The sequence below is a fragment of the Alligator mississippiensis genome, chromosome 11, assembly GCF_030867095.1.
Source record: "Alligator mississippiensis isolate rAllMis1 chromosome 11, rAllMis1, whole genome shotgun sequence".
Classification (NCBI taxonomy): Eukaryota; Metazoa; Chordata; order Crocodylia; family Alligatoridae; genus Alligator; species Alligator mississippiensis.
This window is the reverse complement of record NC_081834.1, coordinates 11,713,580-11,738,648: the sequence shown is the minus strand read 5'-3', so window position 1 is coordinate 11,738,648 and position 25,069 is coordinate 11,713,580. Positions and strand designations below refer to the sequence as shown.

The window sequence follows — 25,069 nt, the reverse complement described above, 5'->3', positions numbered from 1 at the left end:
ATCAACTCCATAGCCAGACAGGCTTCAGACCAACCCAGGGGCATAAGGGGAGCAGCAGCTAACAGCTGCACTGCTGGCACACAGCAGCAGCCAGTTTGCTAGAGCAGCTGCTGCTACTTTTGTGCATCTCACCAAGTCAGTGCCCAAGGCAAGTGCCCCAGTCACCCTGCTTCTTTCCACTACTGGACTGACCTGCCCTCCCGCAGTGGCGCTTCTACCTCTGAGTCCAGCATTGGGAGAACAAGGATGCTCACTGTCACTTCATTAATGACTATTACAGTTAAAACACCATGAGGTCCTCAGACCTAGGAAAGGTCTAGGAAAGGACCCTGTGAAGGTCTCCTACAAGCTGGCTTTGAAACAAGCCAGAGAGCATCCAGGGATGGATGAGTTCCTGGTCTGTCCACAATCATTGCATCCAAACGCAAGACAGAGACTAGACTGGAGATGGGCAGTAGGGCTGTGCGAAACAGCACTGTTACGTTTTGCCTTGAGTTTCAATGGTTTCACGGGACAGTGTTTCGTATCAAATTTCATTTAGAGTCGAAACAGCTGTTCTGTTTCATTCTGTTGAAACAGAAAGGCTGTTTCAATGCTATTTTGACATTTTGCTGGAGATGGGGTGTCAGCCCAGCTGGTCTGCTTTCTGGTTCCCCACGCTAGATTGTGCCAAGGCTGGAGGCAGCCCAGCTGGGATGCTTTCCCACACTAGATCACACCCTGGGCAGGAGGCAGCCCAGCATTATCTAGCACGGGGGACCAGGTAGCAGCCCAGCTGGGCTGTCTCCAGCCCCCGGTGTGATCTAGCATGGGGGACAGGAAAGCAGCCCAGCTGGGCTGCCTCGCTGCCCCCTACCAGATCTTGCACTGGGGATGGAAAGTCGCCCAGTTGGACTGACTTCCCATCCCCAGCCTATGGTCAAAATGTTTCGACTTTCAAAACATTTCGACCAGCCTTGTTTTGTTTTGAGGCTATTTCAACAGCCTTTATTTCATTTCAATTTCACTGTTTCAACCTCAAAATTGGTCAAAAGTGTCGAAATGAAACAGCCAGTGAAATTTCGCACAGCCTTATGGGCAGACAGAGGCTGAGGCCAGATTCATTGTTAGACCCTCCACTGCTGGTGTTGGCATCTTCTCAGAGCTGAGGTTTACATGTGAGACCATGAATATAATGACCTTTCAGAGGAGTGGTAGGGTTAAACCTAACTTGTCTTGTAAGATGAGCCAAGTTGATCTGGAAGTCATGTAGAAGAGAATATATGAACTGTCCTTCAGAGAAGGAGCCCCAACAGGTTGGGATTCTTGGAGACTCTATTGCACTTTGAAAAGAGTAAGGGGTATCTAGTCCATATATTTTGCCTTTGTCAGTTCTTTCTCGTGTTGCAAAAGAAAACATTCTCAGCTCTCTGATCTGATCAGTGAGGCCCTAAGGGACTGTGACCGCAGGGAGAGGGGAGTTCAAGAAGAGTGGTTGCTCCTCAAGGGAGCGATCCTAAATGCACAAACTAAGTCTATTCCATCTCGGAGGAAAGGCAGCAAGAGGGCACAGCAGCCCCCCTGGCTCTCCAGGGACCTAGCAGACCTCCTGAGGCTAAAAAGAAAGGCCTACAAAGGATGGAGGATGGGAGTCACCTCCAAGGAGGATTATTCTGCACTGGTCCGGTCCTGTAGGGAGCAGACCAGGAAAGCCAAGGCTGCAACTGAACTCCAGCTAGCTTTGAGCATCAAGGACAATAAAAAGTCCTTTTTCAGATATGTGGGGAGCCGGAGGAAAAGCAGGGGCAACGTTGGACCCCTGCTGAACCAGATGGGGCAACTGACAACTGACGCCCAGGAAAAAGCCAACCTATTAAATAGGTACTTTGCGTCGGTCTTTCATCAGCCCCATGGGACGCCTGTGCCTGCTACAGGGCCGGGAAGTCCGGGTGAGGGTGATCCCCTGCCCTCCATTAATGCTGACTTTGTGAAGGAACATCTTGAGAAGCTGGATACCTTCAAGTCAGCCGGCCCTGACAATCTTCACCCCAGGGTACTCAAGGAGCTGGCGAGCATCATAGCCCAGCCTCTAGCGCGGATCTTTGAAAACTCTTGGCACTCTGGTGTAGTGCCCGAAGACTGGAAGAAGGCCAACGTGGTGCCTATCTTCAAGAAAGGGAGGAAAGTGGATCCGGCTAACTATAGGCCCATCAGCCTGACTTCTATCCCGGGGAAGATCTTAGAAAAGTTTATTAAGGAGGCCATCCTTAATGGACTGGCCGACGCCAACATCTTAAGGGATAGCCAGCACGGGTTTGTTGCGGGTAGGTCTTGCTTGACCAATCTCATTTCCTTCTACGACCAGGTGACCTATCACCTGGACAAGGGAGATGAGATTGACGTCATATATCTTGACTTCAAAAAAGCCTTCGATCTGGTGTCCCATGATCGTCTCTTGGAGAAACTGGCCAGTTGTTGCCTTGGGTCCTCCACGATCCACTGGCTGGAAAATTGGCTCCGGGGTCGGACCCAGAGGGTAGTAATTGATGGAAGTCACTCATCGTGGTGTCCTGTGACCAGTGGGGTCCCCCAGGGCTCTGTCCTTGGACCCATACTGTTCAACATCTTCATTAACGATGTGGACACTGGAGTCAGAAGCGGATTGGCCAAGTTCGCCGATGACACCAAACTTTGGGGCAAAGCATCCACGCCAGAAGACAGGCGGGTGATCCAGGCTGACCTGGACAGGCTCAGTAAGTGGGCGGACGAGAACCTGATGGTGTTCAACGCTGATAAATGCAAGGTTCTCCACCTTGGGAAAAAAAACCCGCAGCATCCTTATAGGCTCGGCAGTGCTATGTTGGTTAGCACTATGGAAGAAAGAGACTTGGGGGTCATCATTGACCACAAGATGAACATGAGCCTGCAATGCGATGCTGCGGCTAGTAAAGCGACCAAAACGCTGGCTTGCATCCATAGATGCTTCTCAAGCAAATCCCGGGACGTCATTCTCCCCCTGTACTTGGCCTTAGTGAGGCCGCAGCTGGAGTACTGCGTCCAGTTTTGGGCTCCACAATTCAAAAAGGATGTGGAGAAGCTTGAGAGAGTCCAGAGAAGAGCCACGCGCATGATCAGGGGTCAGGGAAGCAGACCCTACGATGACAGGCTGGGAGCCCTGGGGCTCTTTAGCCTGGAAAAGCGCAGGCTCAGGGGTGATCTGATGGCCACCTACAAGTTTATCAGGGGTGATCACCAGTATCTGGGGGAACGTTTGTTCACCAGAGCGCCCCAAGGGATGACGAGGACTAATGGTCACAAACTACTACAAGATCGTTTCAGGCTGGACATAAGGAAGAATTTCTTTACTGTCCGAGCCCCCAAGGTCTGGAACAGCCTGCCGCCGGAGGTTGTTCAAGCGCCTTCATTGAACACCTTCAAGATGAAACTGGATGCTTATCTTGCTGGGATCCTATGACCCCAGCTGACGTCCTGCCCTTTGGGCGGGGGGCTGGACTCGATGATCTTCCGAGGTCCCTTCCATCCCTAATGTCTATGAAATCTATGAAAATCTAAGGGGGTTAAAAATACCCCCTGGGTTCTCTTCAACCCAGAATAGGGTGGATTTTGGTCGAGGCTGAGGTCAATTCTCTTCCTACAGTTTGGAAAGCACTTTGAGATCTTTTGGAATGGCAATCACTGGAGTAAATAGAACATTTTCAGTGTTGTTTTCCATTCTTCTTCTTATTATTATTATTTTTATTATTATTATTATTATTATTAATCCAGCTTCTCTGGATATGAACAGTCTTTAAATATTAGGTTGGATGGCTCTATTATCAAGCAAGGCATCAGAAATTCCAGATGACTTGGAGCAGAGAAGTGGCTTCTCCGTATGGTTAGACACAACAAGCTGTGCACCCCGTGTTGTTCCAAGATTGGAGGTCTGAGTGGCATAAGTATCTTGATGCCCAGAGCTCAGAAGTGGATTGTCCCAGTTGTGAAATGGAATTTCTGGATTTAAGAGACTGACCCTTCCTCAGATGTGTGGAGGTCTCTCGACCTCCATCCTGCTTTCTAAAACCATGCCTATTTCATGGCTTCTGGAGGATGTGAGTCACTCCTGCATGATCCTGCAAAATGTTTCCTGAACAATTCAGCTGGCAAGTGGAGTGTGGGGCTGAGTGTTTCTCTGCCTGGCTGGAAAACAAGCAGAGCCCTTGAAGTCATCTGTAAGTGCCTCAAAAGAGCCTTGCATTCTCAATGCCAAGCAGCTTCATTAGAGAAATGCATTTATGTGAGGCAGGAGAAAATAACAGAGTAGTTGAATTTAACCCAGTCTGTATCTGGGGGTTTGAGTGTCATTGTTTTCATAGAAAATTTGTGAACACTTTGACTTATATAATATATTCTGGCATTTTTACTATACCCATCAAGCTGGTATCCTGGCACTGGGCAGGTTCTAGTCTTAGTAGCTTACGTTGAGATGCTCTTTCAAAAATAAATGAATAAACCATGGACCTAAACTGCTAGTCCAGAGCTCTTTTTAGGCTCAGCATCAGAGTAATAATTAACATGACTATTACCACCTTGGGGTAGGAGGTATCTTTTTGTTTGTGTAGATTCTGTCTGCATAAAGTCTCTGAGATAAAGCCTGTCTTGTCCGTCCCCATAGCCATTTCCTTTAGGTTCTTAGCAGCTCTTTCCCTGGCTCTTTCCACCTCCATCCTTGCTCCCATGCTGCCCCTCATGTGTGAGAGGAACTCCCCATAAACAACCACTCACCTATCTCTTGTCATTCTTGCAAGCCCTCCTAAAAACCCTCCATGTGGGTGATGCTGACAAAAAAACCCACCGGTTTAGGTGTTTAGATGCTGGGCTCATTGCTTATCCTGTCCATTGTTTCCATGTTCTCCTCTGTGGGCATTTTTACACATGCAATTAATTCAAAGCAATAAATTCCAACGCATATTGTGCCAGAGTTTATTGCTTCCAGATACGCTTTTTGAATGTGCTCCCAGGACCACAGTTCAGAGCAGCCCCGGCTGGCAGAGCGCCCAGGGGAGTCAGCCTGCCGGCCCAGAGCTGCTTCAACCCCACTCAACATGCTGCAGAAGGGCTGGCTGGGGCATTAGGGTGCTCCAGTGAAGGGCTAGCCGGCAGGCAACCCCCTGCACTGAAGCATCCTTATGCCCCAAACAGCTGGGTCAGCGACTACATGTGCATCGCTGCACAGTAAGTAACTTCGTAGTAGGATAGTACTTTTGTTTCTCTGTAATAGCTAATAAACTCTGTCATAGGATCCTATGGCAGAGTTTATTAGTTTACCCCAGCCTAATAGGGCCATACATGTAGACGTGGAGACGTTACTGCACAGCTAATGAGGCAGCTCCACAGTGAATATCTTATGTAGACATGCCCCGTCTCCAGCTGTTGCCTCTTGTCCTCAACTTATGCTGGAAGTTTTGTGGGGCAGTCATTTTCTGTTGCCTTTGTACATCACATTGTACTACAAAGGCCTGCTCTACAGGTAGAGCTCATAGACACTATGATAATACCAATAAATAATGATACTAGTGATGTGCCACCTGCCGTGCAGTTAGTGTGCCTGGTGCTTTACAGATAAAGTCCTACATCAACAGTCTGCCAAGGCAGCCAAGGCAGCAGACATAGAGGAGTAAAAGGGGATATACCCCAGGAGGCATGCCTCCCTTCATGGCGTGAGGGGGAAAGGTAGGCTCTATGGTAGCTGTCTTGCTAGCTACTTTCTGTCTCTCTCCTCTATAGGGTAAGGCATTTGCATGGCTTTTCACAGCAAAGAGTGAAAGAAGTTTTCAAGGAGGAGTCTGAGCTCAAGGTCTGAGTTTGAAGGAAGGAACTGAATGAAGAAAAAGCAATGGAGTGGGACATAAGAGATTTCAGCCTCCATGTTTAGTAAATGCCAAGATGTTTATTACTAAATCAAGAGATGGTGATCCAGGATGGGTCTTGATGTCCTCTCTAGGCTTTCTTTTGTTTACATCAGATAGCTAAAGAAGGGCCAGTGCTACACCCCACATATATGGATTTTGAAATCTCTGCACCTTGGTGCATTTGACTGAGGGGGGTGGGGGGCTGGCTTGGCTTGTCAGGGCCCTACTGTAAAATCCCAAACTCAAAATAGTCTAGTTCCACTTATACCAATCTCCAGTGTAGATTTGATAAATTTATATGGCAATGTGTTGTTACACTCTTAGGGGTGGTACAGAAATCTAGACAGACAGACAGGATAGGATTAACAGATACTACCTCTACATTATGATCATAGCTGGATTTTTGGTTGTAGCTGTTTTGGTCTGAGGACGTAGGCAGGCAAGGTTCCCAGGGTATATGTGATATCTTTTATTAGACCAGCTGAGTAGTTGAAAAAAAGTACTTCGCAAGATTTTGGGTTCTGATTGCGCCCGAAAGCTTGGAAAGACCTTTTTTCCAACTACTCAGTTGGTCTAATAAAAGATATCACATATACCCTGGGAACCTTGCCTGCCTTATGATCATAGCTGCATTATTGATACAGGTAGGCCAAATACTGGACCAGAACCTGCTTTCAGCTATGCCAATATAAATCCAGAGTAACTCTCAATAGTTTCACTCCACACTGCAGACAGTGTAACTGAGAGTAGAATTTGACTCACTCATCTAACTAGAATATATATATATAGCAGGCCGAAACTGTCCTCCTTCTAGACAAGAGGCTGATATCTCCTGGCCAGCGTGTTTGTTTTTATATCACACCTTTTTAAATAAGCTGGTTTAAAAGAGCCTGGAGTTATGGAGTTACATTACTTCAGTGCTCTTGTAATGTAATTTCCTGGCTCATCTGAGTTCCATTTACTCATTCTAGCAGCTTGCTTCTATCAGGATTTTTCTGCTTGGCCTCTCTTGTGAATTTAGCAAAGTATGGGTGCAAGCCATGCCAGGGTTTTGTTGGACACAGCAGCATAGGGCTAAGGCTGTGGCTGTGGCTGGTGTCTAGCTATGAATCAGGCCATGGCACTCTAGTATTGAAGCTAACAACTGGCAGCCCACAGGCAGGATTTTTGCACTGAACTTTTCAACATGAATTAAGACAAGCTCCACTCTCTGAATTCTGCATGTAGGATGGTGCTGAGTAAAGATGAGTGTTAGAAGAGTGACTTGTAGCTCCTACAGAGAAGCAGGATAGAGGCTCTGCCGCTGTCCTCAACCACAGTGGAGGCTACCGTTTCACAACCGCCTACGATTTCAATTCCCAGTGCCTTTTATCCAGAAGGCTCACAACCCACACTTGATGAGAGAGATGCACTGTACAGTGCCCACCTGCGTTCCTTTCACAATGCAGCTTCTTCTGGAGTGGGTACATCAGCTGTTGAACAGCACGAGGTAATGGCATGCAACATTTTAGGAGAGAAATTGCAACTTCATTGGAAGTTAGCAGAGGTCCTGGCAACTTCAATGGAAATTAATATCATCCCAGTTGCTCCAGCATCCTGGTGCTGTTCTCATTGAACTGGTTTTGGACAATTTATGCGCTGGGATTTCCTAGGAGGCCCTGTGGCCTCTAGGACCCCAGAGACTCCTGGAGGCCTCAAGGGCTCTGTTTTAAAACTGTCTTCTCTAAAAGATGGCTGTGCCACATGGGAACAAGGAGTACTGACTAGTGAGGGGACAGTCACCTAGAAAAGCACCAGCCCTGCTTCCAGCTATTGTCTTCTTGGCTGCCATCAGTTTAATGGGTAATAAGTCTTCCATAAAGCTATCTCCTTCCCTTACAAGGGATGGGCTGGGTGATCTAAAAGGGTTTTCTATATAATCGTAGAAAATTAGGGCTGGAAGGGACCTCAGGAGGTCACATCTAGTCCAACCCCTGCTCAAACCAGGACCAGCGCCAACTACATCATCCCAGCCAAGGCTTTGTCTAACCAGGTCTTAAAAATCTCCAAGGATGGAGAGTCCACCACCTCTCTGGGTAACCTGTTCCAGTGTCTTACTATGCTCCTCATGAGAAAATTCTTCCTAATATCTAACCTGAACTTCCCTTGCTGCAACTTGAGACCATTGCTCCTTGTTCTGTCATCTGCCACCACTGAGAACAGTCTAGCTCCAGTCTATCTGTTATTATTACAAGCCTACATAAAAATAGTTTCAGGCAGTTTTTGCTGGCTGGTAGTACAGTTTCTGCATTCACTCCCCCTGTCTGTGAATGCTGCTTCAGCCTCTGAAGGTTTATTTGGATACCTGATACCGTGACACCTTCTGAGAAAGGTGTCGGCTGCTAGGAAGGGCTCAGGGAAGGACGGTATCACGTTGCAAGATCGCTCTTAGCTCCCCCCTTTAATTGCTGTCTGTTTCCATAAAGTGCTGCAGTTAATGGTTACAGTGACTGGTATAGCCAATTTGAAAAATAATTACTGCCTTCCTCAAGCTTACCTCGCCTCCTAATTAAAATCCCAGACCTCGCATATTAAAGGTGTGCTGTTGACATAGCATCCCATGTGCGCCCAGACAACCTCATTTGGATTTGCAAAATTAATTAGTTTTTGTTTCAGTCCCCAGCTGTCCTCCCAAAACGGGAACAGGGCATGCGCCAGTAATGCGGACACCATCTAATGTGACCAGAACAGCAAAAGAGATAAGAGAGCAATTTGTTCCTGCATAACTCAAGTGACTGCTCACACAAGCTCCTCATTAAGCAGGATCCCATGTCCTTCCAAGAGCTCACTGGAGAAGTCTTCATTTCCTGAAAAGCAAGGAAGAAATGTGTCTCCACAGTGCAGCCAGTCCTGTAGCTTGACTGCTACCCTGGATCTCATTCATTTCAATGCATCCATTTCCTTCTCTATCTCAGGGAGAGCTTATCCTCCAGGCCGTGTCATCCCAGCCCCTCACCACTGGAGCAGCAAGTGCATTTCCCCCTGGCACCAGCAGATCGCTATACATACAGAGGTTTATTGCCCCATATCCCACCCACAAACAGTACCTGAAGGAAAATGCCTCTGACAGGTCATAAGTAGGTACTATTCCTCTGTGTTTTGTCGTGTAACAGCCCAAGGTGTGGTCCAGTGAGATGCTATTAAGACATTCATATTAGACTAGCAGAGGTGGTGAAGGTAATTTTGAGGCCATTAAGTTGTATGGGACCAAGTCATCCTTGATGTAACTCCACTGAAGTCAACGGATGAATGTGACTTTATGAATCTTCCCATAAGGATGATTGTGGTAGTTTCATTGGTGAACAACTTGTCCCTGACTCACAGTATTAAATGGCTCTAGTAAACTCCCATTTCTCTCCTTGCCTTAGCAGCCCAATGGCAGACCTTTGGACTGTGGCTTAAAATGCACAGGCACCTTGTTTCATAGCCTTGTGGTTCTTTACAATAGCAGGGTTTGCCTTCTTGATACTACAGCACATGGGTTTGGGCAGGTCCAAAAGATCCAGGGACAGTTCCTCTGAGCAGAGGGCTTGGGAAGAAGCCACATCCTGGTTTCTGCAAGCACCTCACTTCCCAAATACTGGCTGCCAAGGAGCTGAATCATTCCAAGCGGCAGCACCTTCCTGACCTGTTCCTGCCTGAAGTAGCAAATCAGAGCGCTTTTCCACAGCCCCAGGAGCTCTGGTACACCTGATGGTGGTTACCAGCCAGCCATCACTGCAGACAGCCCACAGGAAAGCAGGACTCTTTGCATGCCCTTAGAGTGGTCTGAGAACCCACGAGGTTATCTGCCAGATTCACTCCACCTTCAAAATGTTACTCCCCAGCTCACCTGGGGCAAGTTGCTTTTTCCCCAGCTATTTGGAGATGGGCAGGTAGAGTCGTGCCTGGCCTGGTAAATTCTAATACCTCTTGTGCAGAGATCACTTTCAGGACTTAGGCTGTGATCTGCACAGGCCCCCCCAGTATCCAAACCCTGACACCCACAGGGATCCTATGAAAATCACTGCAACTGCACCTGTTTGGAAAGGCTTGCAGGAGGATGCAGTTGCTGATCAGGACCCAAGAGAGAAGAGCTGATACTCAAATTGCTAGAAGGACCCACAGAAAGACCTCACAGAGCTGTGAAAGACCTCACAGAGCTGCTGAAAACCATCATCAGTCTCGCAGGCAGAGTCACCTGAAACTCATTATTTCTGAAAACTTTATTACGAATCATCCATGGGCATCTAAAGTGAACATGCACCATGGCAAGTGTTTGAACAGGTTCCCTATGGCCTCTTGGGAAGTGCAAGCCAGGAATGATCACAGGCCAGCTGCAGCTTCAGGAGCTGCAGGAAACTCTGTCTGCAGCCAGGGACACCAGCTGTAGAACATGGCCAATATCAAATGCGACCGAGGGGAAGCATACACCCTGGGGAGGTTTTCCAGCCTCCTACCTCTTTCCTTTTACTGTGGGTTTTATAGCAAAGCATTCTCTGCTCAGCAAGTAGCTACTCTAAGCTGTCAAACTGGTAACATCCCTTATTACAGTACAATAATACCACACTGTTTTCCAACAACAGCCCAAAACACTCCCCTAACAAAGGGCTTTCTGCTGGCTTTTGGCCCATTGCTACAGGATGTTATTTCCACTCATTCTTTCTGCTCTCTCTCACAAAAATTAATGTAGTAGTCAAAAGTGATGGCCCTGAGCCACTCCTGCAACTCTCTGCTGCACAGCCTTAGTCTGTCATTAACACCAGAATATTGTGGTTGTGTTCGAGTAAGGGACCATTAGGTGCCGTAGCCAACAGCCGCATTTTTCAGGATTCCCAGCATGACGATCTCTAATGCAAAGGCAGATATTTCCACAACTCCATTATATTTATTATTAGAGTAAATTCATCATGCCTCAGTGAGAATGATGAGGCATTTAAGCTATTTATGGTGGGGGAGGTTGTTAAAGAAATCCACGATCCTGTCTCTAGTATTAATCAATGGATTGGTCTGTAATATTGATCTCCGTGTTGCTTGCAAAATAATTGTAAAGTGAAGTACTGAAAGCCACCATTGAAGGAGATTTGTTATTCACAAATCATTACAGAGACATAAGGTACTTGAACATGGTAGTGACAAGCGTGATGTCAATGCCTCGACAGACAGACAGACTGGCAGGAAATGTTTATTCATGAAGCAAACCCAGCAGAGGTTATTTCTTGGCAAGCGGGACGATTACATCAATCAAACATGTCTGGGTTTTGAATCTGCCTTTGGCAGAGTGCAAGCAGGTGTCATGCACGTGACGTGGCGGGGGGATATATCACAAACAACAGGATTGTGTTTTCTCTTCCCCTCCAGGTACTGGCTCACAAACAAAGTGCACATAAAACGACCCACCACTGGCCTGCTCATGTACACCCTGGCCACCCGCTTCTGCAACAAGATCTATCTCTATGGCTTCTGGCCATTTCCCCTGGACCAGAACCAGAACCCTGTCAAGTACCACTACTACGACAGCCTGAAGTATGGCTACACCTCTCAGGCCAGTCCGCACACCATGCCCTTGGAGTTCAAAGCCTTAAAGACGCTGCACCAGCAGGGAGCCTTGAAACTGACTGTGGGAGCATGCGATGGGGCCACGTAAGACGGGCTGCCGCACTCATGTTCCTGCAGGCTACACACCACAGGAGACTGGGGGTGGGGGAGGAAAGGACAAGCGGTGGCTAGTGGGGTTGGTTTTCTTTGTTAACGCGCAGAACAGTGACAAAAATATATATACGTGGTACCTATATATATTGACCTGAGTATTATAACTGTTTGGTGTTCACCAAGGAAGGGACAGATGAGTTGCAGGAAGGTCTGAAACGACTTTGCCTTGGGCTGGCTAAGCTCAGCAGGAAGGTAGTTCTACGATGCGAAGGTCGCCTTGGTTTGTACGGATGTGTTAGGGCAACGGGTAAATATTAGGCCATTTGTCGTGACTGGTCCAAGGTTGGTAGTTAGTTAGTTTGACCAAGAACCCAAGTGCTGGCACTTCTCAGTAAGTAGTGTTCTTGGCTCAGTGCTAATGGTAGGGCTGTGGGGGGAGCGGGGAGGGGAGGTTTGCTTGTGGCTTCACAGCTGAGGGATTGCCTGAGTGACTGGACAGGAACGGAGAAATGCAGTCGGGCCCAGCTGAGAAATGCTGCACCTTCAGTCCAGCGGGCCTGCCCTGCTGCCTCCGGTGAATGGCACGCAGTATCTTCCAGGTGATCACCAGTCAAGATCCATCCCGGTGGTTCAGGCTTCAGCCTGTGTGGAAAGACCACCGGGCTGTGAATGCAGCCTTCGAGATGCAGCGTGAGAATGTGACTGTGACTCCAGGAACCCCCGAAAGGGGCTCTCAGTGGTGTGCTGGTTAAAATCAGATTTGCAGCTGTTGCATTGAAAGGAGTCCTGGGGCCTTCAAGGAGACAGCACAGTTGATGTTGTATAAAAGACTGGGCAGATGCTCTCCAAAGTATGCTGTGTTTGTGCTTTTCTCTTTCTCTCCTAAGGAACTATTAGTAAAAAGCAACGGCGCTGGGATGTAGCTGGAGGGCTGCTGCAAACCAGCAGTCAGTCTGAGGGGTTCAGCAGTGCCAGAGTCAAAGGGACTGATCTTCTGTCAGAACTCATGGAAACCAGAAGCACACTTAGCTCCTCGTTCCCAGTGGCTACCTGTTAAACAGGCCTCCCCACTCCAAAAAATGGGCAATGGGATTGTGACCCAGTCAAGCAGAAAGATCAGAAGTGAGGGCTGGAAGGGAGCCTACCAAGACTGAATCCCAGAGGTTGATCTGCACCCCTGCAGAAAGAACCAGTAGAAGGTCTATGGACCACTTAAGTCCAAGCTAACTTATACTGGAAAGGCTTGAATACAACTCATGTAGGCTCCATGCTGGCCTACTTACACAGGAGTGGAAATCACCCATTTTTTCAAGAAATTCTAAGTAAAACCCACCTCTGTGTTAGCAACAAAATCTATTTTATGACAAAGAAATGGTTCTAAAAACCAAGTTTGCTTGCCAACACTGGCTTTTCTATCTTGTTGTTTGACCATGAACCAAGATTGGTGAGGTCTATTCTAATGTCATTCCCTGATGTCTGTTTGGAGGTTCGGGAGGTTTAAGATCAACAAGTGCCATTAAAGAAGTTTATCTTTAATCGTGAAAGAGCTCTGGTTTGCACTAGGCACATGCTTCCATGCTTTCCATCCAGCATTTTCAACTTAAGCTAATTGACATTGTCCCTTTATAATCCAAATGCGTACCACCACATTGAAAAGGCAGAACTACACAGTTGTGTCTCTACAAAATGCCCCACCTTCACCAGCAGCAGCAATGGAAGTGCACTGCATTGCTCCAGATGTACTGTCTTCTAAACAGAAGTGATGTAGCCATGTCCACGCAGACTAATTTACACCACTGAGTGGCAGTACCAGTTAGCCTGTCTCCGTGCTAATTAGCCTGCCTGTGCGGCCATGCTCCCAGCTCAGCAGGCAGCCTCTCTGAAGGAGTGCCGCATGCTTGTGGGTACTGTCACCTGGGGCAGGAATTTTATCATATAGACAAAGCTTGAGTCATGTTTAGGAGTGGTGGAATTGCCATACTGTCAGCGTCTACTCTGGTAGCTAGTCTCAAGCCCAGATGCTTGTAACTCTGCAGCAGACTAATTGTGGACTAATCTGCCCCAAGGGGATGTTTCTTCCCAACCCAAGGAAATGATCTGCCTGAGGCTTTTTTTTTCCAAGCTGAACTCTGGCCTTAACAATTAGCTTCAGCTTGATTTGGTGAATGTGCATCCTACCTTGAACCTTATTTCAACTTAATTGCTTGTATTTTTTAAGAGGGGAGGGAGGGCGGAAGAAATTAATTAAAAAAAAAAAGCAAGTGGGTCTTGCAAACTTCCGCAGCATCACACAATTAATGAACAGTTGCTCAAGACAGAACATTCCCTGGGGATTCATGCCCAGTCAGGAGGAGGTGATGGCTAAAAAGGAAGTTGCCAGACTGTTAATAGAAGATTTTTACTGATCCTCTGGGGACAGGCCTGAGCCAAGGTAGTGATTGCTGTTATCAAACCTTTTTAAAAAAATAAAATAAAGTAATATAAACAGTGTGAGCTTTATTTTTAAATGGATTAGAACATACGCGGCTCCTGACGTGCCAGAGCGAACAGCCCGGCGGCTGTCTCGAGGAGGAGCGCCGGCCATTTCCCTGGCGTGGGGAAGTGGAGAGCAGTGCTGTAACTACTTGTGGGGAGAGTGGACCACCGAGCCCCATCACTGATTTGAGGCAGTGGAAGAGACGTGGCCACCGCCTCTGCCACCACCCAAAGCTCAGAAACTGCACATTATGCCTTTGTTGGGGGGGCGGGGGCTTTGTAAGGAAGCTGTTTTGCTACTTAGAGAGGCATGGATATTACTTAGAAGTCTTCCTGGGGGGTAGTTTAAAATACCAATGAGCTCCCCATGTGGCTTGTAGAGATTGCAGAGATCTCTCCAGGGGCAATGCATAATTGGTGGCTTTAAAGAAAACAATGGGTTTGTTTTCTTGGCTCACATGTCACATATTCCTGGGCCTTCTTCTCTGTTGAATCAAAGGACATGCCAGATGTATGCAAAGCAACACGGCAGCAGGCTGAAACTCTCAGCACCATGTCTGTTCCTGGAATTGATCCCGGTTCCCCAGCACTGCAAGAAAATATACTAAGCCAAGAGTGAAAGTCTCTGCTCGTTTAAATCAATGGCAAAACTTGTTTCAGTTCAGTGTGATCAGTACCGGTGGTTTAAAGCAATGATTCTCCATTATGATATAATCAGGAGCAGAAAAATCATCGTTAGGACCTGCCAGTTTTATCTGTGTGCACAAAAGCCTGCAGGCTTTAGTGGGCTCTGGGTCAAGTCCTATAGCCCAGTCCCAGGAAACAGTACTCAGTTTAGTGCTACCTCTAGGCACATGGCATCTGAAGCACTGGGAGGATAGCCATCGCCAATGAGTTGAAAACCCCACTGGAAACCAGCTTTATCATCCTTGCTTTAATCAAATGGTCAGGGAAGCCAGCACAACACATTGCAGCTGCTGAGACCAAACAAGGCACTGAAACAGGTTGGCTGTTTGTTAGAGGATAGATGGGTATTTGGGGGTTTGCTCTCCCCTCAGTATCACGGCTAACGCTGGGTGAGCGCTGGTTGGATATCTCAGCTGAATGGAGACAGAAAAGAGGTGGGAGCATTGGAGAAGCCGTTGGTCTTCATAATTTCTTGCGGCTGCTGTTTGGATCTGTGCTGGAAGCCATCACGCCAGATGTCGCTGGGACCAGCCTGCTCCAGAAGGCCGCTGCTTGATAAATCTCTTCATGCCTAATTAAGGCCCCTTTTCCAAAGAGAGTGAAAAAAAAAGTGTACTGATGCCAGTCAGACAGGGATCCGGACGTGTGTGTTGCACAATGAATGTCCTTAATAACATCCCAAATGACAGCTGCCGTGCCCCACGGTCTGGCACGCTCTCCCCACTTCTATTCTTAGCTGGTTTTTTCCCTTTTTGGTTTTCCTTCTTTTCCCTCTCTGGCTTTCCATCTCTGTCTAGTCTCATCTGGCAGTCTCTCCTTTCTCCTCCCGAAAAGCCACCCTGGAGGAAGGACTGTCATCACCGCGAGCCCCCATAGACCATAGACCAGTGTTTCCTGTAGTAACTTGATGTGGATTTTTTTCAGTTACTGTTTTAAAACTGAGTGTGTTTCCTAGGGACCAAATAAAAGAGTCAAAAGCATCTGTTGAAAACATGGAAATGAAATGATGTTTGCTGACTGCAGGATTATGCTGGAAAGGGAACCGGGGTGTCTCTTCAAACCGGTGCTGGAGCAGTTCAGCGAACTGCCTGTGTGGTCAGGTCGAAACCCCTTTCAGCACCATTACAGCCAGATCAGGGGAGAGTTGGTTTCACTTGCTCTAGCACCTAAAGCCTTTCTCAACCCCAGCTCAGGGGGATTCACCGCTGTTTAGTAATGGGTAACTTTGCTCATGTAGATGGGGTTTAATGGCAGAAGGGTGTTCCTCTCTGCATCTGCACAGACTCTTCACCGTAAAGCAGAGAATGGTGTGAGGACTGCAACATGCACTGGACCGCAGGAGGGTTGAACATCCTCATCCTCATCCACATTTCCTCATGTGCTGGGGTGTTTACATCTGCAGCAGTTGTCCCTTCCAGGCACTTCCAAGCATACCTTGTGTGAGTGTGCATTGAATCTCGGGAGCTGGTTTTTGTATATATTCCATGCCCTGCAAATTGTTCCTCCAGTGCTTTACTTACTGGTTCCACATCTCTAAGATAAGGATTGTGCTGTTTCATGACAGAAATGAAACTGCTACTGCTACTACTCTGGGAAGACCAGCAAAGGGTGCTAACAGAGCTGCAAAGCCCAGACCCTCCCTGGCGGACTCCTCTTCTCAGCCTTCAGGGGCGGTTAGGTTCGAAATGCAGGACCCCTCTAAAGCCCTTTCCACCTCCACACATTTGTCTTTCATGCATTTGGTCTCTGTGGGTCCCACATATGGCAGCTTCTGGCCAAAGGCCTTCTCCTGATTCCTCAGCTGAGCTCGTGCCAACTCACTCTTTTTTTTAATCTTGATCTGTTCCATTATATCCCTCCCACGTCACCCGCCACATGCTCCTCAGTGGCTCTGGGCTGGCCGCCAACCCAAGAGATTAAAGCACGCCGCAGCCGCCAGTGCCACCTGGCAGCATGGCAAAGGCAAGGGGCGTGTTGACCCTGCCTCTGATAGTGCCAGGAAGAAGCACAGTGAAACACAGGGATACAGTGGAAGGCACCTGCCACATGTGCTGAACCTGGTAAATGGATGCAACATAGTGCTGCAGAAGAGGATAAAAAACATGCTTCATTCCTAGAGTGAGGAAACTCATCTCTTTGGGCAGCAGCCGAGTCTTATATTTGGTGCTGACTTATAGGGACCACGCAGCAATCCAGAGGGGTGACTGTAGCACATGTAGACTTCTCCAAGACAGCAGTCAGCTATCTAGCTCAGATGCTACTAGCAGTGTAGCAGAGTGCCCAGCATGGGCGAACAACCCAGGTATTTATTTGGGTAGGCTTTGGAGCCTGAAACAAAGCTTTGCTGCCATGGCTGTGCTATTATCAGTGCTTCAGCTAAATATTTCCATGAGCTGCAATCACAAGTCCGGACTGCAGCGCAGAATACAGCCAGCCTGCTGCATGCCCACAGCACATCTGCAACCTGCGCTTCAGGGGATTGTGCCGCTCCCCTGGGGAGTCTGTTCCACAGGCAAACACACCTCGGGAAGATCTGCCTGAGACTCAAGCTATTTTTGCTTTGGCTCAGTTACAAATCATTTCTTCTAGTTAAAGCACTCTCCCTTTCTGGTGTTAAGAATGTTAAAATTCTTGAAGAAAATCAGCTCTCTTCACCTAACTCCTGCTGCTAGTAGATGCTATTTAACCAAGCCATGCATTATTCAGTCTCTTAGACTGAATTATCAAAGAAAAGTTAGAGATCTGGGCACCAGAGCCTATATTTACTAGGCAGGTCAGGATCATTATCCCCATTTTACAGATAGGAAAACAGAGATGGGGGGTGGGGGGGAATTGTTCAAGGTCACCCAGCAGGCCAGTGGCAGGACCAGAGTAGAAAACAGTTTGCTGGGGTCCTAGCCCAGTGCTTTCTCTACTAGAAAACACCAGTACTCTCTTTCTGATATGCTCTTTGTCGAATTCCCTCCAACTTTGTTAACAAACCAAAACACAGGTCTGACTTGTTATTCATGTGTGTGCATGACATACACACACATTACACACACACACTTACTTACACACACACATACACACACACACGAATGTATATATGTTCCACTCCTCATGACACACTTGTATTTAGGATGTCTCTAAGGGTTACCCTCAACCACCTCCACCAACACAAGCTGCCCCTCTCCATCTGCTTTACCTTATTCCTCCATATATACAAAGCACAAAAGGAGAGACAAGAAGTAGACATATTGATTCCTAAAAGGGCTCTGGGGGACAAGCACAGGAAATGATTGGCACGTTATAGCTAGATACGAGCCTGGGTTCAGGCCTAAGTAGCAGGGTGCCCTATATGAGCCTTTCTAGTGCACTCAGCGTTGGTCAATGGAAACTCCTAAACTTGTGTCTCCCAAGTGCACTTCCTCTTGTGACTCCATAAAACTCTTCCTATCCTCCATCTTTTTTTGGACTTTCTCATCATCCCACTTTTCTTTATTGGTTTTTAAGAGTATTTAGACCTTGCTCCCATCTCTAGCCATGTTATCATGAATCAAAGGAGGTGATGCTCCCCCTCTATGCGGCACTGGTCAGGCCGCAGTTGGAGTACTGTGTCCAGTTTTGGGCGCCGCACTTCAAGAGGGATCTCGAGAGGGTCCAGAGGGGGGCCACTCGCATGATTAGTGGCCTTCGTGATAGACCCTACAGGGGGAGGTTGAGAGAGCTGAATCTCTTCACCCTTCACAAGAGACGGCTGAGGGAAGATCTTGTGGCCGCCTGTAAATTTATTAGGGGAGGTCAACGGGGAATAGGGGACGCGATGTTTACTAAGGCGCCCCAGGGAGTGACTAGGAATAATGGGTGTAAACTAGTTGAGAGTGGATTTAGGTTAGATGTTAGGAAGAAATTTTTCACAGTAAGGGTGGCCAGGATCTGGAATGGGCTCCCAAGAGAGATGGTGCTATCACCTAGCTTGGAGGTCTTCAGGAAGAGGCTAGATAGTCACCTGGCTGGGGTCATCTGACCTCGGTCCTCTTTCCTGCCAGGGGCAGGGGGTCGGACACGATGATCCTTTGTGGTCCCTTCCGACTCTACACTCTATGAATCTATGAATCATTTTATTCAGACACTGCAAGCAGTAATCTTTCAATGAACAGCAGGAGCCTCCACAATCCTCGCTGTTACCATTTTCTCCCAGTCGATAGTGCTGTGGGTGATGGGCAGCTGTCTCCGGAAAGCCTTCAGGTGGGAATCATTCATCTTTTGGTATTCTTCTGCCAGCCCAGCCTGGAGCTGGTTGTCTGCTTTTTCTACCAGCTGCACAAAGTCCTGGGCTGTCTGAGCTTCACTGGTGACAGGCAGAGTCCCAATTACTTCCTTGCACACTGTCAAATGGATATTGCCATCTTCAAAGTAGTGAGCATGGACATCGATGGTCCCAGTCACCTGGGCGGACATGGAAGTGGGAGTCAGGCCGACAGTCCATTCGGATTTCCAAAGGCCATTCCAGAAAGCAGAGGGTCTGTTCAGGTGACCCTCAATGCAGGCCACAAGGATTTTCCGGACAGCCGTGTCTTTGATGAAGACACTGCAAAGTCCTTCAGCATAGTGGCTGCTGACATATACGTTTAGAGCCTCATAAAGGGCCCTTCTCCACATTTCACCTTTTTTATCCTCTTGGGCATGAGCTTGGAAGTCACTTGCTTGCTTTCTCAGATGGTCAAATTTGAAAGAGACTTGTTTCTGGGGGTCAAGGAAGCGACTTTCCTCGAGCTCGTTGTGGCGGGTCAGCAGCACCTCACACTCCTTCTGCCTGACGGGGGTGAAGTAGACCTTGTTGTGCAGGGCCCAGAGGCAGGCAGCTTCCTGGGACATCAGGCTATCGTCACCCACCAGCAAGCGGAGGTCATTGAAAACCTCGTTGAACTCTTCAGGTGGGGCTTGCTTCAAGAGATTTCGCATCACCTGCAGCTTCTCTTCCCTGGTCAGGAGATGGTTCTTGGGCATTTGCTGCATCGGGGCAAGGCTGGAGGATCCCAGGTGCCTCTCACCTGAAAGGAAGGCAAAGCAGAAGGGAATGACAGCTGCTTCCTTTCCAAGCAACACACAGAGGCCTCCAAACTTTGCTTAATGGAGGGCTCCATAGGCAACTTACTACACATACCAGTGATGGAGCAGATTGCTTTTACGTCAAACACAGAGCTACTGTCCATGGGATACCATCTCCATCCTGCAGATCTTTTATCTACAGCAACCAGCCAACAGTGCTTCCATAATCCCACTGAAATCACAGATGTCTCTGTCTTCTTATGAGCCCACCCTTCCTCCATCCTCTAACCATGGCTAATCCTGAGATGTGGCTTAGCAGTTATGGGGGTATTCTGAAGGTCACCTACAGAGTGGGACTATTTGAATAGTGCATTAACTGTATTAGCACCTGTTTCTTCTTAGCATATGTCATTCACAGACCAGCACTTACTGATAAGCTGTGGACAGAAGCAACCCATCTCTTTGGGGAGTCCTAAAATTTTAATCTAACTGGATATGATCCCTGAACAGGGTGAACTTTGTTTCATAATGGTAATTATGATATTGAGGGATTCTGCCAAGAAACTCCTTTCCCAACACCTAACCCCTGCTCATCTCCATCAATGGTTTTGAGGGCTATTTCAGTCCCCGACCCAGTGGGCAACCCATGCACTTACCGAACACAATGGCTTTTGGGGATGCCATCTTGTGCTAAGTGCACTAGCTTGCTCCCAGGAAAACTCTTTCCGCACTGATGTTGCCAGGGCTGCATCAAAGGTGCAATCTCAGCCTGATAACTTGACAGCGTTGTGGCATCAGCCACTGTCTATGGGAGGTGACTATTGAGAAATGGACCTTTTTGCTTATTCACAGCCAGCATCAGTTTTGAAGCTTTCAGGAGGCCAGGTGATGCGCCAGCCTGAGATGCATCACAGCCAGCATTGCCTTCCTATCAGCTTACATAGTTTGGGCACTGAGGATCCAAACTGCCTGCAGATGTAGATTTATGGTTACTTTATATTCCGCAGTCGCCCTGTTTGATCCACTTGATTTAGGAAACTTCCCATGTGCTGAAAGTCTGGGGCATGAAGGAGGTAAGCCCATTTGCTTGGTTTCCCTTGGTTTGCTTTTCTGCTTCTCTCCAGGTGAAATGGGCCATCTTTGCCCAATTTTATCTGCAGCTTCTTAGTTTTGCCAAACATTGGTTTAAATACCTCAGGAAACTTTGCGCAAAACTTTGCCTCTCAACCTAAAATAATAGTGCCCAGATTACAACAAGGGTTTCCAGTCCATCTTAATTCATTAACACAGCATGCTTTCCTCGGAAAGTCAGTAAAAAAAGGTGTTATCTGGAGTTAGTTACCTCTGTTTATCCTGGACACTGATAGCTCCTGAACAAATAACACCAGATCCATACATTGCAGGCTACGATCCAAAGACAGCATAATGCAGGGCAGCCCTGACTAAAGCCATCCCCAGACTCACTTTTAATCCAAGATTTGAGTTGAGTGGGCAGTCAGGAACCTGCATGCAGCCCTGGCTTGTACGGACGTGAAACAAAATTGATTCCTTGCAGAATGTGCTCTGTGCTTCTAGCACATCCTTCTTTCCTTCAGCAGTGACCAGACTGGCTATAATTCATGCTGGGAGCTTTGCCAAACCACCCTGCAAGTGTTGAACATATTTCTTGCCTGTGGACCCTCACGGGTTTTGACTGAAAGGCCCCATATTCTGCTCAAATGAACATGTGGCCTCCAGTGCCTGAAACAACTGTTTTTAGGATTAGGCCCATTGCTCTTCTTGGCAACTTACCTCTTCCTGGTAGGCGGCAGTGCTTCTCACAACTAGGCTGCCAGGAAGTCCTGATGGCCAGAAGCCTTGGCACATTACCAACCAGTTTCCCTAGGGTGATGACACTCAACCAGGGTGCCATGGTCCCCTGGGGTGGCTTGGGTTCCTGTCGGGGGTGCTGTACACACGTTAGCCACGTTAGGTGTGCAGACCTGAGTCACAAGATGAACCCAACAGTTTCAAATAAGAACCCACAGTGTTGAAAAACTGCCCTGTTGTGGTCTTGCTGAGTTCTGAGCAACAAAAAAAACGCTGTACAGGAAACCCTCGTTATTCGCGGGTTCGACATTTGTGGTTTCCAATATTCACAAATGCTGAACCTGCATTTTAAATACACTTTATGTACTTCCAGGAGCTCCTCAGGAGCTCCACACTTGCTGCTGTTGGGCTCCCACCGCCACCGCTGTGTTCCCACCGTCACCACTGCACTCCTGTCGGAGCCGCCGGAGCCGTGCCTCCCCTCCCAGCACCAGGGGCACTGCGATCATGAATGCAGCGCCTTATCCACAGATTTCGCCATTCGCAAGGGATACGAGAACATATCCCCTGCGAAAGGTGAGGGTCACCTGTATTATGGAATCATACAATCATAGAAAATGAGGGCTAGAAGGGACCTCAGGAGGTCACATCTAGTCCAACCCCCAGCTCAAAGCAGGACCAGCCCCAACGAAATCATCCCAGCCAAGGCTTTGTCTAGCTGGGTTTTAAAAATGTCCAAGGATGGAGATTTCACCACCTCTCTGGTTAACCTGTTCTAGTGCTTTACTACCCTTCTTGTGTTAATTTTTTTTCCTAATATCTAACCTAAACTTCCCTTGCTGCAACTTGAGACCATTGCTCCTTGTTCTGTCGTCTGCCATCACTGAGAACAGTCCAGCTCCATCCTCTTTTGAATCCCACTTGAAGGCTGCTATTCAATCACCCCTCAGTCTTCTCTTCTCCAAACTAAATAAGCCCAGTTCCCTCTCATAGGTCATACACCCCAGACCCCTCGCCATTTTTGTCACCCTCCACTGGACTCTCTCCAATGTGTCCACATCCTTTCGGTAGTGGGGGACCCAAAACTGAACACAGTACTCTAGATGTGGCCTCACCCATGCTGAACAGAGGGGAATCATCACTTCCCTTGACCTGCTGACAACTCTCCTATCAATGCTGCCCGGTATGCCATTAGCCTTCTTGGCAACAAGGACACACTGCTAGCTCGTTTTCAGCTGATTGTCCACTGTAACCCCCAGGTCCTTTTCTGCAGAGCTGCTGCCCAGCCAGTCAGCCCCCAGCCTGTCCCGGTGCATGAGATTGCTCCATCCCAAGTGCAGGACTTTGCACTTGTCCTTAATGAACCTCATGAGATGCCTTTTGGCCCGGTCCTCCAATTTCTCTAGGTCACTCTGAATATTATTTTTCCATCACCAAAAAATGTGTGAAAACTAAGAGCTGGCATTTCCTGAGGCGTGCCTTGAATCTAACAAAGGGTGGCTTGAGTCTAAGAAGTGTATGAACCAGATCCTGCTTTGGTATAAATCTGCACAATTTCATTCTGTTTACCCCACTTTAAGATCTTGCCCTATCGATGCAAATGTTCTCGAATGAAAAGGGCCCGTGAGTGTGCAAAGACTGACACCCACTGCTCTGGGTGCTGGGAACTGGCAGGGAGAAGTGAGCCTCTTCTCACAGTGGATATTTATAACCGCCTGTTTCTGAAGGCTCAGTCCTGCCCAAATTCTGCCCAACCATTTTTGTAAACTGGTACAAGACTCAGACCTCACTGCTGCTGCTCTTCCAGCATTGCTACATCGTCCAGGTACATTTTTTCTAAGGGTTGGCATGAACGCATAGAAACAGCAATGCCCCCCCACTCTATGGCTGGTGCCCAGTAAGAGCAGCCTCAGAGCAGACTAAAAGAACACAGTTCCACAAAAACTGCACCCCAGAAGAGACACTGATTAACATCTCACTTGAGCAATTTGGGAATTGCTCCATGGCCACATGATGTTATCAGGCAACTATTAGGCCTTCCTGTCTTTCAGCTAGGCACTATGCTAGTAGTGGGAAACCTCCGGGTGCTGTACCCAGCTGGGTAGATCAATAATAATGCTCACCCCTTGCATGACAACAGCAAAGACTTGAAATGGCATCCCTGCCTGCCCAGCGTACAGCAGCCGCGGCAGCCTCCGGACCCCCAAACAGCAGCCGCCTTCATACCGACCAGCACTAACTTCAGCAGGACAGACTGAGGGGCACTACAGAGAGAAATCCTCCTTTCTCCCAAAACAACACCCAGGCTCATGAAGCGCCCGTGCTGACCCCGGGCTGGGGGCCAGCCCTGCCTCCCCCGGAGAGGCGCGGCGGAGCAGGGAGCGCGGCCTGACCCCTTACCTGCTCGGTTCGCTCTGTTGCACCTCGGAAAACCAGATTTCATCAAATAGCAGGTTCTACGTTCCCATGGCAACTGGGAAAGACCAACCGGCTCTCTGTGAGGGAACCGGGCGATGTCACCTGGAATTGCTCCTGGCGTGCGAGTCTGCAGGGATCTCGCGGGGAGCGAGCTACCGACACGCTGCCCCAGTCTGCCCGCGGGAGCCCATCTACCCCGTGTGGCCCCGGGCTGCAGACCGGTTAGACCCAGAGAGCCCCTTGGTCCTTATTTAATCAACAAGTAGTGATTTCTGAACCAGCCACCTCATTTTGGAGAACGTTTCTTGAACCTCAATGTCAAAAAAAAAGACAGTTACTTTTAATGGGACAGACTATTACGTTCTCCGTTGGTTTCCAAGCAAGGGAGTGGAATTTTAGCTAATGGAATAAGGTCCTTTGAATCTTGACCATGGGTAAAATAACCTGTTCCTTCATTAAAGCACGAGGGCAGACACCTTCACCTCCGGCTCCTCTATGGCTCCTACAGTAACAAGCTGTTCATGAAAGCACAGTTCACTCACTGAATTCACCAAAGAAAAGGAAAAGTGTGTGAATTAGATCCTCTTTTGGTACAAACCTGTGCAATTCCATTGCATGTTACCCCCGTTTAAGATCTATCAATGAAACTATTCTTCAAAGAGAAGGAACAGACCAGTTTCCTCCCTGTAGCCCTACTCCAAGAACCTTACTTGTGGTGTACCGCATACCCTTCTGCCCCAGTCCTGAGTCTCCAGTGAATAAGAGCTGCCAACCGTGGTGAAACGTGACCAACTGGGTGACATTTTGGCTGCCTGGAGAAATTCCCAGCAAAGTTTGAGCTGATTTCACATCACTATGTGACCTTATATTAATATGAACCCTGGTCTGCTGAGGTTAAAGGCTTTGAACCCTTATAGAAAGGCAACATTTTCTAAATGGCATGCTGAAAACCTGGCACGCTGCTTTCCAGAGAGACCTGCAACTTAAACTTTGGATCTAAAAGGAGCCACCAAAAAGAAAATATTATGCTTGGACTCTCAATCTCAGCATCTTGCTATATAGCACAACTTCTCTAACTCAACTTGTAC

The 25,069-nt window shown here is 48.0% G+C and overlaps 2 protein-coding genes across 3 annotated transcripts in view; one reads left to right on the top strand and one right to left on the bottom strand.

Annotated features, from left to right (window-relative positions):
- Positions 1-11,700, top strand: part of ST8SIA2 (ST8 alpha-N-acetyl-neuraminide alpha-2,8-sialyltransferase 2) — a 37,635-nt gene extending 25,935 nt beyond the window's left edge. For both annotated transcript variants that reach the window (XM_019477875.2, XM_006273737.4), the window contains one exon: positions 11,268-11,700. In XM_019477875.2, coding sequence (XP_019333420.1) covers positions 11,268-11,553 — 286 coding nt within the window. In that variant the 3' untranslated portion in view covers positions 11,554-11,700. The remainder of the gene's footprint in view (positions 1-11,267) is intronic.
- A 2,406-nt stretch (positions 11,701-14,106) lies between these two features.
- Positions 14,107-24,046, bottom strand: LOC106738184 (F-actin-capping protein subunit alpha-1). Its single transcript, XM_019477785.2, has 2 exons — positions 23,964-24,046; positions 14,107-19,756 (listed from the first exon to the last, which is right to left on the bottom strand). The coding sequence occupies exons 1-2, from the start codon at positions 24,004-24,006 to the stop codon at positions 18,852-18,854; spliced, it is 948 nt and encodes a 315-aa protein (XP_019333330.1). The 5' UTR covers positions 24,007-24,046; the 3' UTR covers positions 14,107-18,851.
- Between the last annotated feature and the right edge of the window lie 1,023 nt (positions 24,047-25,069).